Here is a 16,084-nt window from a genome sequence, read left to right as displayed (position 1 = left end):
CTGAGTGGGCCCCTAACCAGCTAACCCTGATTACAGTTACGGTTGCACACTCTAATTGTGAATATAGTGGAACCTCAGAATATGACCGCACTGTTATTGAAAATAAATCTATACACAAAAACGAACATTGATATTACCGCCATATTGTGACCATGTGCAACTTTAATGGTCACAATACTCCGAGTGCCCCTATAACAATGATGCTTAAGTGCCCACTTAACATTTAATAACGTCCCCTAAGTTCACCCATGTACTGCTCCATTATACACAGTGTGATGGACCCGCAGCTCCCGTATACACAGTGTGATGGACCCGCAGCTCCCGTATACACAGTGTGATGGACCCACAGCTCCCGTATACACAGTGTGATGGACCCACAGCTCCCGTATACACAGTATGATGGACCCGCAGCTCCCGTATACACAGTATGATGGACCCGCAGCTCCCGTATACACAGTATGATGGACCGGCAGCTCCCGTATACACAGTGTGATGGGCCCACAGCTCCCTTATACACAGTATGATGGGCCCGCAGCTCCTTTATACACAGTATGATGGGCCCACAGCTCCCTTATCACAGTATGATGGGCCCACAGCTCCCTTATACACAGTATGATGGGCCCGCAGCTCCTGTATACACAGTATGATGTATACACAGTGTGATGGGCCGCAGCTCCCATATACACACTATGATGGACCCGCAGCTCCCGTATACACAGTATGATGGACCCGCAGCTCCCGTATACACAGTGTGATGGACCCGCAGCTCCCGTATACACAGTGTGATGGACCCGCAGCTCCCGTATACACAGTGTGATGGACCCGCAGCTCCCGTATACACAGTGTGATGGACCCGCAGCTCCCGTATACACAGTGTGATGGACCCGCAGCTCCCGTATACACAGTGTGATGGACCCGCAGCTCCCGTATACACAGTGTGATGGACCCGCAGCTCCCGTATACACAGTGTGATGGACCCGCAGCTCCCGTATACACAGTGTGATGGACCCGCAGCTCCCGTATACACAGTGTGATGGACCCGCAGCTCCCGTATACACAGTGTGATGGACCCGCAGCTCCCGTATACACAGTGTGATGGACCCGCAGCTCCCGTATACACAGTGTGATGGACCCGCAGCTCCCGTATACACAGTGTGATGGACCCGCAGCTCCCGTATACACAGTGTGATGGACCCGCAGCTCCCGTATACACAGTGTGATGGACCCGCAGCTCCCGTATACACAGTGTGATGGACCCGCAGCTCCCGTATACACAGTATGATGGACCCGCAGCTCCCGTATACACAGTATGATGGACCCACAGCTCCCTTATACACAGTGTGATGGGCCCGCAGCTCCCGTATACACAGTATGATGGGCCCGCAGTTCCCTTATACACAGTGTGATTGACCCGCAGCTCCCGTATACACAGTTTGATTGACCCGCAGCTCCCGTATACACAGTGTGATGGACCCGCAGCTCCCGTATACACAGTGTGATGGACTCACAGCTCCCTGTCATGATTTGGATGTCCCGGTCATTTACTCATCCTCCGGCGTATTCATTATTTTGTGGCACTGCTGCAGTGCCGCTGCTCAAACTTGTGAGCGCAGCTTCTGACTGGCCAGAAGTTAGAAGCTATGTCACAAGCGCTTAATGTTAGACTATGAGGCTATGTGCACTTGTTGCGGATTCGTGTGCGGAATTACCGCGGATTTCCTGTGTTTTTTGTGCAGATTTCACCTGCGTTTTACCACCTGCGGATTCCTATACAGTAGCAGGTGTAAAACGCTATGGAATCTACACAAAGAATTGACATGCTACGGAAAATACAACGCAGCATTTCCGTGCTGTATTTTCCGCACCATGTGCACTGCGGATTTGGTTTTCCATAGGTTTACATGGCACTGTAAACCAGACGGAAAACTGCTGCGAATCCGCAGCGACTAATCCGCAATGTGTGCACATAGCCTGAGCGTGAGAAAGAGGCCAGAACGAGGCTCCCACAGACTCACATTGATTAGTGACCTCTGCGCTGCTCCATGAAACACTGGGGCACGGACAGGTCACAAACTGCAGGCGACAGAGCCGAGCGGAGACAAAAACAGATGAAAACGCCAGAAGATGAGTATCTGACAGGAGGCAGGGGACGTGGATTTTCAGCACCGCTCCAGCAGTGAAATAAAAAATAATGCTGCAGTGGCGCTGTAAATGTGATGCAGCTCTTGGTTACTGTATGCGGGCTCCTTATACTAATTCTCATAAAAGAGCCAGGTGGTATGTATCAATAGCCCCCTACCCCCCCTATCTCCAGCCTCCCCAGACAGCAAATATTACATGTGATGGAGCACATATAATATCATAGCAAACATAATATTCAGCCCCCAGTCACCTATCCCCCCTCGCCCACCTCACCCACCTTCTGCCCTCACAACCCCCAAATGGTCTCACATTCACCCCCCAGTGCCGTCTCCCCTCCCCCACAATACCCCCATGGTCTCACATTCACCCCCCAGTACCCTGTCCCCCCTCACTCACTTTCAGCCCCCACAATACCCCAACGGTCTCACAGTGACATACCTGAATTTAATAAATCTAATAAGTTCCATCCCCACTTAGGCTACGTTCACACTAGCGTTATGCTAGTTTGCGTCGGGTTTGCGTCGGGCGACACATGCGTCCCTATATTTAACATGGGGGACGCATGCGTTTTTGTTTGTTGCGTTTTGCGACGCATGCGTCTTTTTTGCCGCAAGCGTCGGACCAAGAAAACGCAACAAGTTGCATTTTTCTTGCGTCCAAATTTTGGCAAAAAACGACGCATGCGTCGCAAAACGCAGCATTTTTGCGTGCGTTTTTGCGTGCGTTGCGTAGCCGACGCAGCGGCGCACAACGCTAATGTGAACGTAGCCTCCCTGATAAAGTTTGCACTGTAGGGAGGACCAGGAAGTAAGTGAAATGCAACGTGTGGGCACTAGGACCCAGCGTGCCTGAGCCAATCCCAGCGTGCACAGGGTGGAGAAAAACTGCAGCCAGGAAAAGCTTCCGTATCAGGTCAGACCCACCATTCACTGCAGGGGGAAGACTGCAGCCGGCCACTGTGCTAGCAGCCTGCAAACATCAGACGGGAGCAGACATTAAACTGCTCTGCTCCTATGCGGTGTTCTGCCTTGTCACAGAAGTGACCTTGCCCTGGCTCCCAGTGGGCCCCTTCATGTGACAGGGCCCGGGGCGATGGCCCCCTCTGCCCCCCCAGTAGCTACGCTACTGTTAAGGCCCCATTCACATTAGACTCTTGGTCAAACCCACTGAAATCAACAAGTTTGTTCAATGCTCTAATGTGTAAGGGAGCACAACATGATTTGGGGTCTGAGTCGAACTAGGTAACCCTGATTACAACTACGTTGGCGCACCCTAATCGTGAGTATAGGGAAACCTCGGCAGATGACCACCACTGGAAAAAGTCAATATACAAAGACCAACACTGATATTCCCGCCATATAGTGTCTATGTAGCGGTAGATACCAGTCCTGTAGAACATATAAGAGATTACAATACAATTACAGATAGTGACTTAAAGCTGATATTTTATCTGATGGAATCATCCACTTTCCCCTTGTTTTCCATCTGGTCCAGACCGACATGACAACTTCTCAAGCCAGGGACTCGTCTACAGAGATTATATCAAAGACACTTTTCACATTTCCAGTCCAACCCCCATCTATTTCCAACCTGCACAAACTTCACATCATACTGTCACCCCAATGCTGAGCCACTGCTGCCACAAGTGTCCGTATTAATGCAATTGCTGTGAAGCAAAAACCGCTCGTCTTACCACCCCACATAATAATGCCACCACTGTGCCCCCTTACATAATAAAATGTCTCCTTTGTGCCCTGTAGATGGTAAAATTGCTCCTAGAAAATACTAATGACCTGTGCAAGTGCGCTAGAAAACAGTGTCTACATTAGAAGGCAATAATGCCCCATGTGCACCTGACGGTTACAATACTCTCTATAATAATGGTTCTTAAGTATCTACTTCACACTTAACAAAGTCCCCTGAGCCCACCCATATACACTATAATACCCCTACACCTTCCCTATACACATACGAAAGTAAAAGAACACAAAAAACCGAACTAATGCCCAAATGATAAATATAAATAGGTTTATTTAGGAATAAGTACACCAAATGGTAGGGGGGAAGGAAACCAAAAAGGCACAATACCAAGAAGATGACCCCCTGACGAAGGCTGACGCCAAAACGCGCGTCGGGGAGTGGCACATCCAAGACACGGCAGCACCACAGGTAATACCTGCTCCCGGCCCATTACTATTTTCTCATAGAGATTATTATAATTATATGTTAATTCTAGTGGCCTGTGCTTACTCAGCAGGTACCTGTCTATCTATGTTATCAACACAATTATCGGTGGCCGCACACTAGCACTTTATATTCATATATATTTATATCTTGGCTGCACCTGTTAAGCACTAGTTGCACTTTATGCCAGTGTAAAATCACACATATATATACAGTATTTTTTATGGCATTTGTTATTCCTTTATAATGCACCTTAGCCTATTTAGTATCCCAGGCCATTTTTAAAGGTGCACGGCCATGCATGATATATTATAACTTGCTTCTTTGTCTTTTGTGCAATTTATTTCCTTTTTTTCTTTTTTTTGTGTACATTTTTTTAGTGCTGCAGGGCTATATACAAACATATTTGTACTATGTGTCCATTATTACAGTAGGATTGTTTATCGCCCCGTCTTCTTGGTATTGTGCCTTCTTTTTGGTTTCCTTCCCCCCTACCATTTGGTGTACTTATTCCTAAATAAACCTATTTATATTTATCATTTGGGCATTAGTACGGTTTTTTGTGTTCTTTTTCTTTCGTATATGTTTCCTTCCGATTTGTCCTTTATTTTGTCCATCATGGGATATATATAATATCATACATGCAAATTGTATAGTTTATACCTACCATTATACTGAGAGTATTAGGAATTTTTGTATCCCTTGCCTTGAGTTTTTCTTCCCTATAGACAGTATGATAGGTCATCAGCTCCCCAATATACAGTAAGATGAGCCCACAGCTCCCATACACACAGTATGATGAGCCCACAGCTCCCATACACACAGTATGATGAGCCCACAGCTCCCATACACACAGTATGATGAGCCCACAGCTCCCATACACACAGTATGATGAGCCCACAGCTTTCCTATATACATATATACAGTATGATGGGCCCACAGCTCCCCCAAAATATAGCATAATGGTCCACACACTGTTTCATGGCCCCCACAGTACCTCCCAAACTGTATAATGGCCCTCACATTACCTGCCACAATGTATAATGGCCCCCAAACTAGTTCCCACAGTTTATGATGGCCAACGACAGTGGTTCTCCAACTGTATAAAGGTCCCAACCATAGTACCCACATTGTAGAATGGCCTTTTCAGTTTATGATAGCCCTCCAGAGTAGCTCCCATACTATATAAAGGACCCCAAACTGTCTGATGGCCCCCAAATTGTATAATGGCCCCACATTAGCTTCTGCACTATATAATTGCCCCCACATCATATGATGACCCTCAAGGTAGGCCCCAAACTGTATAATGGCTCCTGCATTAGGGCTCACGCTGTATGGTGGACCACGCATGAGCTTCCACGCTATATAATAGCCCCCGTTTTTGTTCCCATGCTGTATAATGGCCCCCTGCATAAGTTCCCCAGCTAATAAATGGTCCTCGCATTAGTGTAATGGCCCCTGCATTGACTCCCACCCTGTATAATCGCCCCCACAATATATAAGGGTCTCCCACAGTAGTCCCTACAATGTATGTGGACCCCCCACACTGAGGGTCCCCCATACTTTGATGCCCCCACATTACCACCATACATTTAAAAGAAAATAAAAAACATCCTATACTCACCTAATCCGGGATCCTGAAGAGTCTACCCCACAAAGTGCAGGCAGATCAATGGCAGGTCACCGCACACTCAGGACATCAGAATCACAGCTAGTAGATACTGCAAGAGGACACTGAATGGAGGAGGGGAGTCCAGTATTTGGGGCAGAGAGGATAAGGAGCACATCCAGTTGAGGTGCATTGCGGCGCATAGAACCATGAGGTCCATGAGTGGCAATACATACTGCCGGCAGCGTGCATGTAACTGGGGGGCACATGGCAGTGATGTGCTCTTGTAGCTTGCAAGCTGAAGTCAGCTGCTGGCTTCAGAAGAGGCGGGGAGCAGAGGGAAGGTATTTTTTTTTAAATCAGCAAGTACACTGTGGCTAAACTACTACATGGAAGAATATGCTCTGTGCATTATATTATATGAAGAATATGGGTTGTGCATTGTACTACATGGATGAGTATTGGCAGTGCATTATACTACATGGATGACTACGGGCTGTGCATTACTTCATGGATGACTATAAGCTGTGCATTATATTATATTAAGGATATGGGCTGTGCATTATATTATATGAAAGATATGAGTTGTATATTATACTGTATGGAAGACTACGGACTGTATATTATATGAAGGATATGGACTATGAAAGACTATGGAGGGGCGCATTGTACTGTATAATGGAGTATGAGGGGTGTATTATACTATATGAAGGATTATGTGGAGTGCATTACACTATAGGGAGGACTATGGGCTGTGTGTTATACTATATGGAGGAATATAGGGGTGCATTATACAATAGGGAGGACTATGGGAAATGCATTATACTTCTGCTATGGGGCCCCATGACTTCTATGTACGCCACTGGTGAGTATAATGGTTTGTTTTTTTTCTATACATTAAGGAACAAAATGGGGACATATACCAGGATGGGGCCAAGGATAAGGGACATATACCGCACCCTCTGACCCCTGATAGCTAGGATACTGGGTTTAATGCAATGCATATAGATTAGACAGGTAGTTCTGTTGCCTTAGTAGACAGCTGTATTTCTCAGTCAATACTATTTTTTTGTTCTAGGGATCATACGGGAATCTAACAGTTAATCACCTACGAATCAGACACCCAGCCATCCCTGGTGATCTTACATTTGTATTCCCATTTTGGTAAGGTTTCATTCAGATGAACATCTTAAAAGTCTGTATGCAAAGCTGATCGTATACGGACAACACACTGACCAATATAAGTCAATGTTCTCGTGAACATTTGTACATAGGAACCGATGGTTTGTGTGTAAAACAATTAATAGCAACATGCACTACTTTGATTTGGGTTCTGGATCAGACTTCTAAATTATAATTCAATGGGTGAGCTAAAAAACAAAAACCACAATGGCAATCTATGTGTACAGAACAGTCTACTAGACATCATTCCATGCGCATTGTTTACCACGATCTGACCTTATAAACAGGCTCCAAAATGCCCGCTCATCAGTTTATCAATTGTTTAATGCCGCCAGTAAGTGTAAATGGACCCTAGGTGATGGCAGATCATCGGTAGGCGTCCAGGAGATCCAACCTCTTGGACTTCCACCAATCTCGAGAATGAAGTGGCCGGCTATCCTGGGAACGGCAGCCAGCCTCTCTCATCGAATGGTGCTATAGTGCAGCAGATGCCAAGGAATGCGCCAATGCTTGGGGGAAAGGGAGGACTAAGAAAAAAAAAAACTATCTAGAAGTGAAAGTACTACATGAAGTTTCACAAGTCTTAAATTTCTCAAAGTAGTTTATTTACAGAAGATAAAATATTCCAGAATGTAGACAAGAAATATCGATTCCCGTCCAAAGCATCCTAGTAAATTACCATAATCCCAAGCAGAAACCTCCAAAATGTACCAAATATTTAGACCCTGTGTCGTTTACTACATCTGCTATAGTCAACATAACATACCAACATATGCACATTCTGTACTTACATGGTTTGGAAATGTTGCCTTTAAGGTGCGCCTGAGCTGAGGCTTGTCTAAGCAATAGCCATAGTCAAGAGTTAGTGAAAATGTCCTGCTTACAAATGCCAGTGTAGAATTCAGTAATTATACACAACTTCGAACATACATGTTGTATGTAACATGGAACAGAGGCTGCATAAGAAGTGTGCACTTTGGTATAAAACATACTGCACCCTACAGTTTCGAGTACATAAGGTTTGTTATTCCACTTTTCACCATGGGGAATATTTTGAGGGTTATTATTAAAAGGAACACAACTCCTAAGAAATGTTAGCGGACTTTGTGTAGGGTTGAAATGAAGAGTGTTTAGTTTCCTACTGCAGATAAAAAGATGAGATGCCGCAGCCGGTTGTCTTAGAGGCAGAGAGGGGAGGGAGATGCTGCAGCCGCTTGTCTTAGAGGCAGAGAGGGCAGGGAGATGCTGCAGCTGGTTTTCTTACAGCCAGACAGAGAGGGGAGGGAGATGCTGCAGCCGGTTGTCTTACAGCCAGAGAGGGGAGGGAGATGCTGCAGCCGGTTGTCTTACAGCCAGACAGAGAGGGGAGGGAGATGTTGCAGCTGGTTGTCTTACAGACAGAGAGGGGAGGGAGATGCTGCAGCCGGTTGTCTTACAGCCAGACAGAGAGGGAGATGCTGCAGCCGGTTGTCTTACAGCCAGAGAGGGGAGGGAGATGCTGCAGCCGGTTGTCTTACAGCCAGACAGAGAGGGGAGGGAGATGCTGCAGCCGGTTATCTTACAGCCAGACAGAGAGGGGAGGGAGATGCTGCAGCTGGTTGTCTTACAGCCAGAGAGGGGAGGGAGATGCTGCAGCCAGTTGTCTTACAGCCAGACAGAGAGGGGAGGGAGATGCTGCAGCCGGTTGTCTTACAGAGAGGGCAGGGAGATGCTGCACCTGGTTGTCTTACAGCCAGAGAGGGGAGGGAGATGCTGCATCCGGTTACCTTACAGCCAGACACAAGAGATTTGTGCAGTGAGGAAGGGATGGCTGCTCTCCAGTGACACACAGAAGACCCCTTCACACACTCCGAACCCAACCCATGAAACGGTTTTCACCAGTATTCTGGAGAAAAACTGTTTGAAATTAGCTTGCAGAAAAATCTGGAGACTTCTGTCATTTTTACATCAGTGTTCGCCAGGTTTGAAAACTGGATAAAGCTTACGCAGGAGGGGGCACGACTGAGCACAGACGACAAACTCCTTTATGCCACAAATGTGGCATAAATTATTATTAAGGAAATGTACTCCAGTGACTAAAGTACATTTTTATGGCAGCGCACAACAGCTAAAAGATGCACAAAAGTTTTAAAGAGGAGTATGGCTATTGATGATTGCACCAAATGCATTTATACTGGCATATAAAATTCCAGTCCTGAGGAATCAGGGCCTACGTTTAATTGGAATAAGAGACAAAATGAGATGAATGAAGAGAAAAGGGTAATTATAAGGAATTGTTTTCTTACTTTCAGTGTTTCATTTGAAGAAAATATTTTAATAAGTTTTCTTTCTTTTAAGGGAATCCATCATCAGTTTTTTACCACCTAATTTGGGAACAGTATAAATCGTATAATGTAACGACAGAGAACCTGATTCCAGCGATGTGTCACTTGCTGGGATGATTTTTTTTTAGTTTTGATAAAATCAGTGTTTATCAGCAGATTACCACTAGTGGACTAGAAAACCTCCTGACATGTAGTCCTCCACATTCATGAGCTCTGTATACCCCAATCAATGATTGGCAGATTTCTGCCTATGCACAATGAACATAGAAAGCTGCCAATCAGTGGTGTGGGCGGGTTATACAGAACTCAACATTCAGAAAACTGTTGGATTTGCAGCAGATAAAACTGATTTAATCAAAACTGCAGAAAACAGGTCAGTAAGTGATCCATTGCTGGAAGCAGGGTCCCTGACCTTACACCAACCGTGCACTGAACGCCTATGCTTGGATTGAACCACCGCGTAACACTGAACGATTTTTCTTTAGTACTGTAATTGACTTACAATAAATCGATGTTCTGCAACCTGTGTCTGTGCAGCTGTTGTGAAGTCACAGTTATCCGCAGAACCTGAATGGCATGCTGGGAGTTATCATCTAGAGAGAAAAACTAAATATTGAAAGAGTATCTCCACTTCCAAAAGTAAAATGATCACAGTACAGGACTTCTGCAGTATAACAGTTTTTCTGAAACACTCTATAAGGGGATACTGCTGTTACCAAGCAGAACGGACCTCCCGAGGCTGATGCTGCCGTGAGCCAGGCAGCTTTCTCCTCCTGCTGCTAATTCTGCAGAACGGACCTCCCGAGGCGGATGTTGCAGTGAGCCAGGCAGCTTTCTCCTCCTGCTAAGCCGCAGCACAGACCTTACGAGGCCGATGTTGCAGTGAGCCAGGCAGCTTTCTCCTCCTGCTAAGCCGCAGCATGGACCTTACGATGCGGATGTTGCAGTGAGCCAGGCAGCTTTCTCCTCCTGCTAAGCCGCAGCACGGACCTTACGATGCGGATGTTGCAGTGAGCCAGGCAGCTTTCTCCTCCTGCTAAGCCGCAGCACGGACCTTACGATGCGGATGTTGCAGTGAGCCAGGCAGCTTTCTCCTCCTGCTAAGCCGCAGCACAGACCTTCCGAGGCCGATGTTGCAGTGAGCCAGGCAGCTTTCTCCTCCTGCTAAGCCGCAGCACGGACCTTCCGAGGCCGATGTTGCAGTGAGCCAGGCAGCTTTCTCCTCCTGCTAAGCTGCAGCACAGACCTCCCGAGGCCGATTTTGCAGTAAGCCAGGCAGCTTTCTCCTCCTGCTAAGCCGCAGCACGGACCTTCCGAGGCCGATGTTGCAGTAAGCCAGGCAGCTTTCTCCTCCTGCTAAGCCGCAGCACAGACCTTACGAGGCCGATGTTGCAGTGAGCCAGGCAGCTTTCTCCTCTTTCTGATAAGCCACAGCACGGACCTCCCAAGGCCGATGCTGCTAAATTGCCATATTCAGTGTATGAGCGAGTATCATATCTTACAGTGCTTGCTCCTTTACTGAAGACAGTAGCGAAGAACGGCAAGCAGGGCACGCTTAGTTTTGGGAGGTCCATGCTGTGGTGTAAAAGCAAAATCTTCTAATGGAGTGATTTAGAAAAACGATTATACTGCAAAGTCCTGAACGAAGATTGTTTTCCCACTAAAAGGAGAAAGGAGCTTTCTTGTAGAATACATATCCCCCATTATGCTTGATTACCTGTAGATTATTAAGGATGCACAGAGCTTGGCAAACGAATATGAAAATACACACTACACATTGTCACAGAAAGCATTGATAGCACTGAAGGTAGTAGAAAGCAATAAAAGGCAAAGAATAGCCACCATTATTATTCCCGTAATCCATCACATTATATACCAAGAATTCCAAAATTCTTGCAAGACATTGTTAATACCTGAATTGTCTGAAACTTGGAAGACCAGCATTGCTAGGTGGAAAACTTTCAAACTATTTTCTAATCTATCCAGTGATTTGGAATGTATGTTAGGTTATGAGAATTGTACAAGGCATAGTAGAAGATATGGGCACTTAAATGGAAAAACAAAACAAACATCTCTCATAGGTGGCATCATTCTCCAGCCAAAGCGCAACTGTCGTAACACATGAAAATAAGTCACTTTAGAATTTATCTTATCAGAGAAATTGGCTTTCTTCCTTCTCCAGTACTGACCTTTCATTCTCAATTTATGGGTAAAATCTGTATTCAGTGAAGACAGACTTTCCCATTACGGAGATTGAATTTTAAAAAACACCAAACGTCAGTTCCATTTATCCATAGAATTTTATGAGCAGCAACTGCCATCTCCAATCTCAGTAAGGGGAAAATCAGTATTCGCTGAAATCAGATTTTACCTGTGAATTGAGAATGATCGATCAGTCCAGGAGAAAAAATGACGAGGTTTATCTAATAAGATATTATAAAAGTTTCTTATTTTCATTTATTTATGAAAGTAAAATAAAAATATTAAAAATGGTGGTTACTCCTTTAAATCCTACTAATATTCTAATGTATAAAAAAGTAATACAGCTGTAAGAAATCAAAATAAGGCCAAACCCAGAAGTGCTAAAAACCTGTACTAAACAGGCCACTCGAGAGGCTGATCTGTGTGACGAGAAGGCTAAGTGTGTGCTGCCCTACATTGTGCTGGATGGTTACATCAGTCGAGATGAATTTATTAAAAAAAACAACAAAAACAAAAACAACTTGTAGAAAAACAAACATTTTCAAGCAGATGATAGCAGCTCAATGACAAAGCAGTTTGGCACAATGCACATCACCTTGTAAGGTACTGAAATAGGTAGATCTTTAAAAACACAGTTCTATGTAAAAGTGGATAGATTTCTTTCATATATGTACGAGGAGCGATCCAAAAGTAACGATAATCGGCTATTTCTATTGCACACAGAAATTAAAATAAAATGTTTTCTTCTCTCTTAGGTACCCACTAGTCCAGGAAAAAAAAAATCACTTAAATAGACCATGATTCCCGGGAGCTACATTCATTTGAATATGAGCTGCCGAGGAGTGAACATCAAAATGGAAAAAAACGAGCTCAGAGCTGTCATCAAATACCTCTGCTTGAAAAAAATGACTACCAAAGACATGCACAGCGACTTGGTGGAAACATTGGGGGACTCTTCTCCTCCATATTCCACAGTTGCATGCTGGGCCAAGGAATTTAAGCTGGGAAGAACATCGACGGAAAATGAACATCGTGAAGGACGCCCATCCACGTCCCTCAATGAAGAAAACGTGAAAAAAGTTGAAGAAGTTGTATTGGCAGATCGAAGAGTGACTATCAGGCATGTAGCTGAGGTCCCAGGGATCTCATATGGCAGTATTCAAAGAATCCTTGCAAAAGAATTGCATATGAGAAAGGTCTCCGCGCGTTGGGTGCCAAAAATGTTAACCGACGAACAAAAGAAGAAACGAGTTGACATTTCAATAGCAAATCTCGAAAAGTTCCAAGCAGAAAAGGAAAATTTTTTGTCACGTTTTTTGACCATGGACAAGACCTGGATCCACCACTTTGATCCCGAAACTAAACAACAATCGATGACGTGGAAACGAGCCGACGAACTGACGCCGAAGAAATTCAAAGTGTCAAGCTCAGCAGGGAAGGTTATGGCGTCCGTTTTTTGGGACGCTGAAGGAATTATTATGGTGGACTATTTGGAGAAGGGAGCCACTATTACGGGCTCCTACTACGCAGAACAAATAAGAAGATTGTGGGAGGCTATCAAGGAGAACAGGCGCGGCAAACTGCGGGCTGGAGTGTTGTTTCACCAAGATAACGCGCCGACTCACAAAGCTGCTGTTGCCATGGCTACCATTCAAGAAGCGGGCTTTGAACTGATGGAACACCCCCCCTATTGGCCAGATCTAGCCCCCAGTGACTTCTTTCTCTTTCCTCGGCTCAAGGAACACCTCCGGGGCAAGAAATTTGATGACAATAGCGACGTGATAACCGCTGTTGGGGATTTTTTTGAGGGTCAAGATCAAGAATTTTTTTCTAAGGGAATTCTAAGTTTAGAAAAGAGATGGACTAAATGTATAGACTTGTTAAGAGACTATGTAAAAAAAATAAAAAATTTTTTTGACTATATTCAGTGTGTTTAGTATTGATTATCATTACTTTTGGATCGCCCCTTGTAAGTAATGGGGATATAATGTGAGCTGGATGAATATTGCACAAGTACCATGTAGTGTGTTACTTGGTATCCAACAGATGCTGCAAAAAAGCATCCATACAATTAGGTTAAATATATAAACTCCAATAAATACTACAAATGTGGAGGCTTCATAAAACAGTATTTGGGCAGCATTGGATTAGTTGGTACACCATAACATGCAATATCACTGGCCGGCACTAGGTGGCGCAGTGTGTGTAGAGGTAGCCCTGTGGGGCACTGCGTTCTCGGACGGTGTCATTCAGGTGAAGCGGACTGCCATCTCTGGCACTGGCTGGATTCCTCTTGTCCATTGCACTGTAGTCCCCAACGTGACGTTTTCCTTTACCGGTCTGTTGCCTTCACTCTCTTAAAGTAACGCACAGCTGCTGAAAGGACTTTTGCTTTTCTTGGTCCTCTGTTTATTTGGCCTTAGGTTGATGACATCTCCACCATTCATAGCATTAGATTTCTGACCAGAGTGACTACCGCCTGCAGTGTTAAATACCCCTGAAAAGACGAAGACATGAGATTATGATCACGCCATTCATTTTATGGCATCACAGGTTCATGTTACAACTAAATTGGTTTTAACTTTATTTCAATGCTATGGATACCTTCACAAACGTATAAAAGGTGCTTTCACATTGCCTTCAGGCACCCGTTCAGTGGCCACATCGGGGCTTAAGTTCGAATCCCCCCGCAAAACAAGATTCAGACATAGGCGCCGACTGGGCCATAGACTATAATACTACCAGCAGAGCGACCGTGTGCCTTGTTGCGCATCATTTTCGGGTGTATACGCCCACTGGAGGCAGACACTCAGCCACAGCCTATTACGTCCGAATGTCCACCTGCACTAGGCCTACATGCTTGAAAATGATGCACGTGCTCTGGCGGCATCATTATAGACTATGGCTCATTGGCACATACATCTGAATACCATTTTTAACGGGCTTTGGATGCAAGCCCAACGGGACCTCCTGACTAGGTGCCTGAACACAATATTTTCTCTGTGCGAGACACTCAGAGCACAGACGCATGACACTCTGCTCCCAATCACAACAGAGCAGGAGCCGAGGGTCATTAGCATATCACATCCGATGCCATATAGTGTGACCCCGGCCTTACTTGGAGAGTTGTGCTGCAATGTCCTAAACAGTGGGTGCAGCAGTGCAGTAAAAAGCCAACAGAATCCAGTGCACACAAGCTTGCGCCCTGCAGCGGTCACACAATCAGTAGCACTAACAAAAGTGCCTTAGTGTAGCCTTATTGAAGACCCCCATAGTAGAATAGAGTCATCCAAACTTGTTGAATTAGACAGAACCTGAATCATGCTATCTGTATCAGGACCAAACAAAAAGGGTAGGGCATATAAATTTACAATGCCCGATCATTTTAATCTCCCAGTAAAGGTCTCCCAGTTCAAAGTAAACACATTTACTGAGCTTTCACATGTACACTGCTCAAAAAAAAATAAAGGGAACACTAAAATCCCACATCCTAGATATCACTGAATGAAATATTTCAGTTGAAAATCTTTATTCATTAAATAGTGGAATGTGTTGAGAACAATAAAACATAAAAATGATCAATGTAAATCAAAATGAATATCTCATGGAGGTCTGGAGTTGGAATTATGATCAAAATCAAAGTGGAAAAGCAAATTACAAGCTGATGCAACTTCAGTGGAAAAGCCTCAAGACAAGGAAATGATGCTCAGTAGAGTGTGTGGCCTCCACGTGCCTGTATGACCTCCCTACAATCCCTGGGCATGCTCCTGATGAGGCGGCGGATGGTCTCCTGAGGGATCTCCTCCCAGACCCAGACTAAAGCATCTGCCAACTCCTGGACAGTCTGTGGTGCAACGTGACGTTGGTGGATGGTGCGAGACATGATGTCCCAGATGTGTTCAATCGGATTCAGGTCTGGGGAATGGGCGGGCCAGTCCATAGCTTCAATGCCTTCTTCTTGCTGGAACTGACACACTCCAGCCACATGAGGTCTGGCATTGTCCTGCATTAGGAGGAACCCAGGGCCAACTGCACCAGCATATGGTCTCACAAGGGGTCTGAGGATCTCATCTCGGTACCTAATGACAGTCAGGCTACCTCTGGCGAGCACAGAGGGCTGCGAGACCCTCCAAAGAAATGCCACCCCACACTATTTCTGACCCACTGCCAAACCGGTCATGCTGAAGGATGTTGCAGGCAGCAGATCGCTCTCCACGGCGTCTCCAGACTCTATCACATGTGCTCAGTGTGAACCTGCTTTCATCTGAAGAGAACAGGGCGCCAGTGGCGAATTTGCCGATCCTGGTGTTCTGTGGCAAATGCCAAGCGTCCTGCACGGTGTTGGGCTGTGATCACAACCCCCATCTGTGAACATCGGGCACTCAGACCATCCTCATGGAGTCAGTTTCTAACTGTTTGTGCAGACACAGGCACATTTGTG

The 16,084-nt window shown here is 45.4% G+C and overlaps 1 protein-coding gene across 1 annotated transcript in view; it reads right to left on the bottom strand.

The window, feature by feature from the left end:
* Positions 1 to 7,700: 7,700 nt before the first annotated feature.
* Positions 7,701 to 16,084, bottom strand: part of RAB23 (RAB23, member RAS oncogene family) — a 67,695-nt gene continuing 59,311 nt past the window's right edge. Inside the window, exon 7 of the mRNA XM_069726723.1 lies at positions 7,701 to 14,140. Within this exon, the coding sequence (XP_069582824.1) occupies positions 14,001 to 14,140 (140 nt within the window). The 3' untranslated portion in view covers positions 7,701 to 14,000. The remainder of the gene's footprint in view (positions 14,141 to 16,084) is intronic.

The sequence above is a fragment of the Ranitomeya imitator genome, chromosome 5 (assembly GCF_032444005.1).
Source record: "Ranitomeya imitator isolate aRanImi1 chromosome 5, aRanImi1.pri, whole genome shotgun sequence".
NCBI classification, from domain to species: Eukaryota; Metazoa; Chordata; class Amphibia; order Anura; family Dendrobatidae; genus Ranitomeya; species Ranitomeya imitator.
Note: the sequence above shows the minus strand (reverse complement) of the source record. Positions and strands in the feature narration are given on the sequence as shown.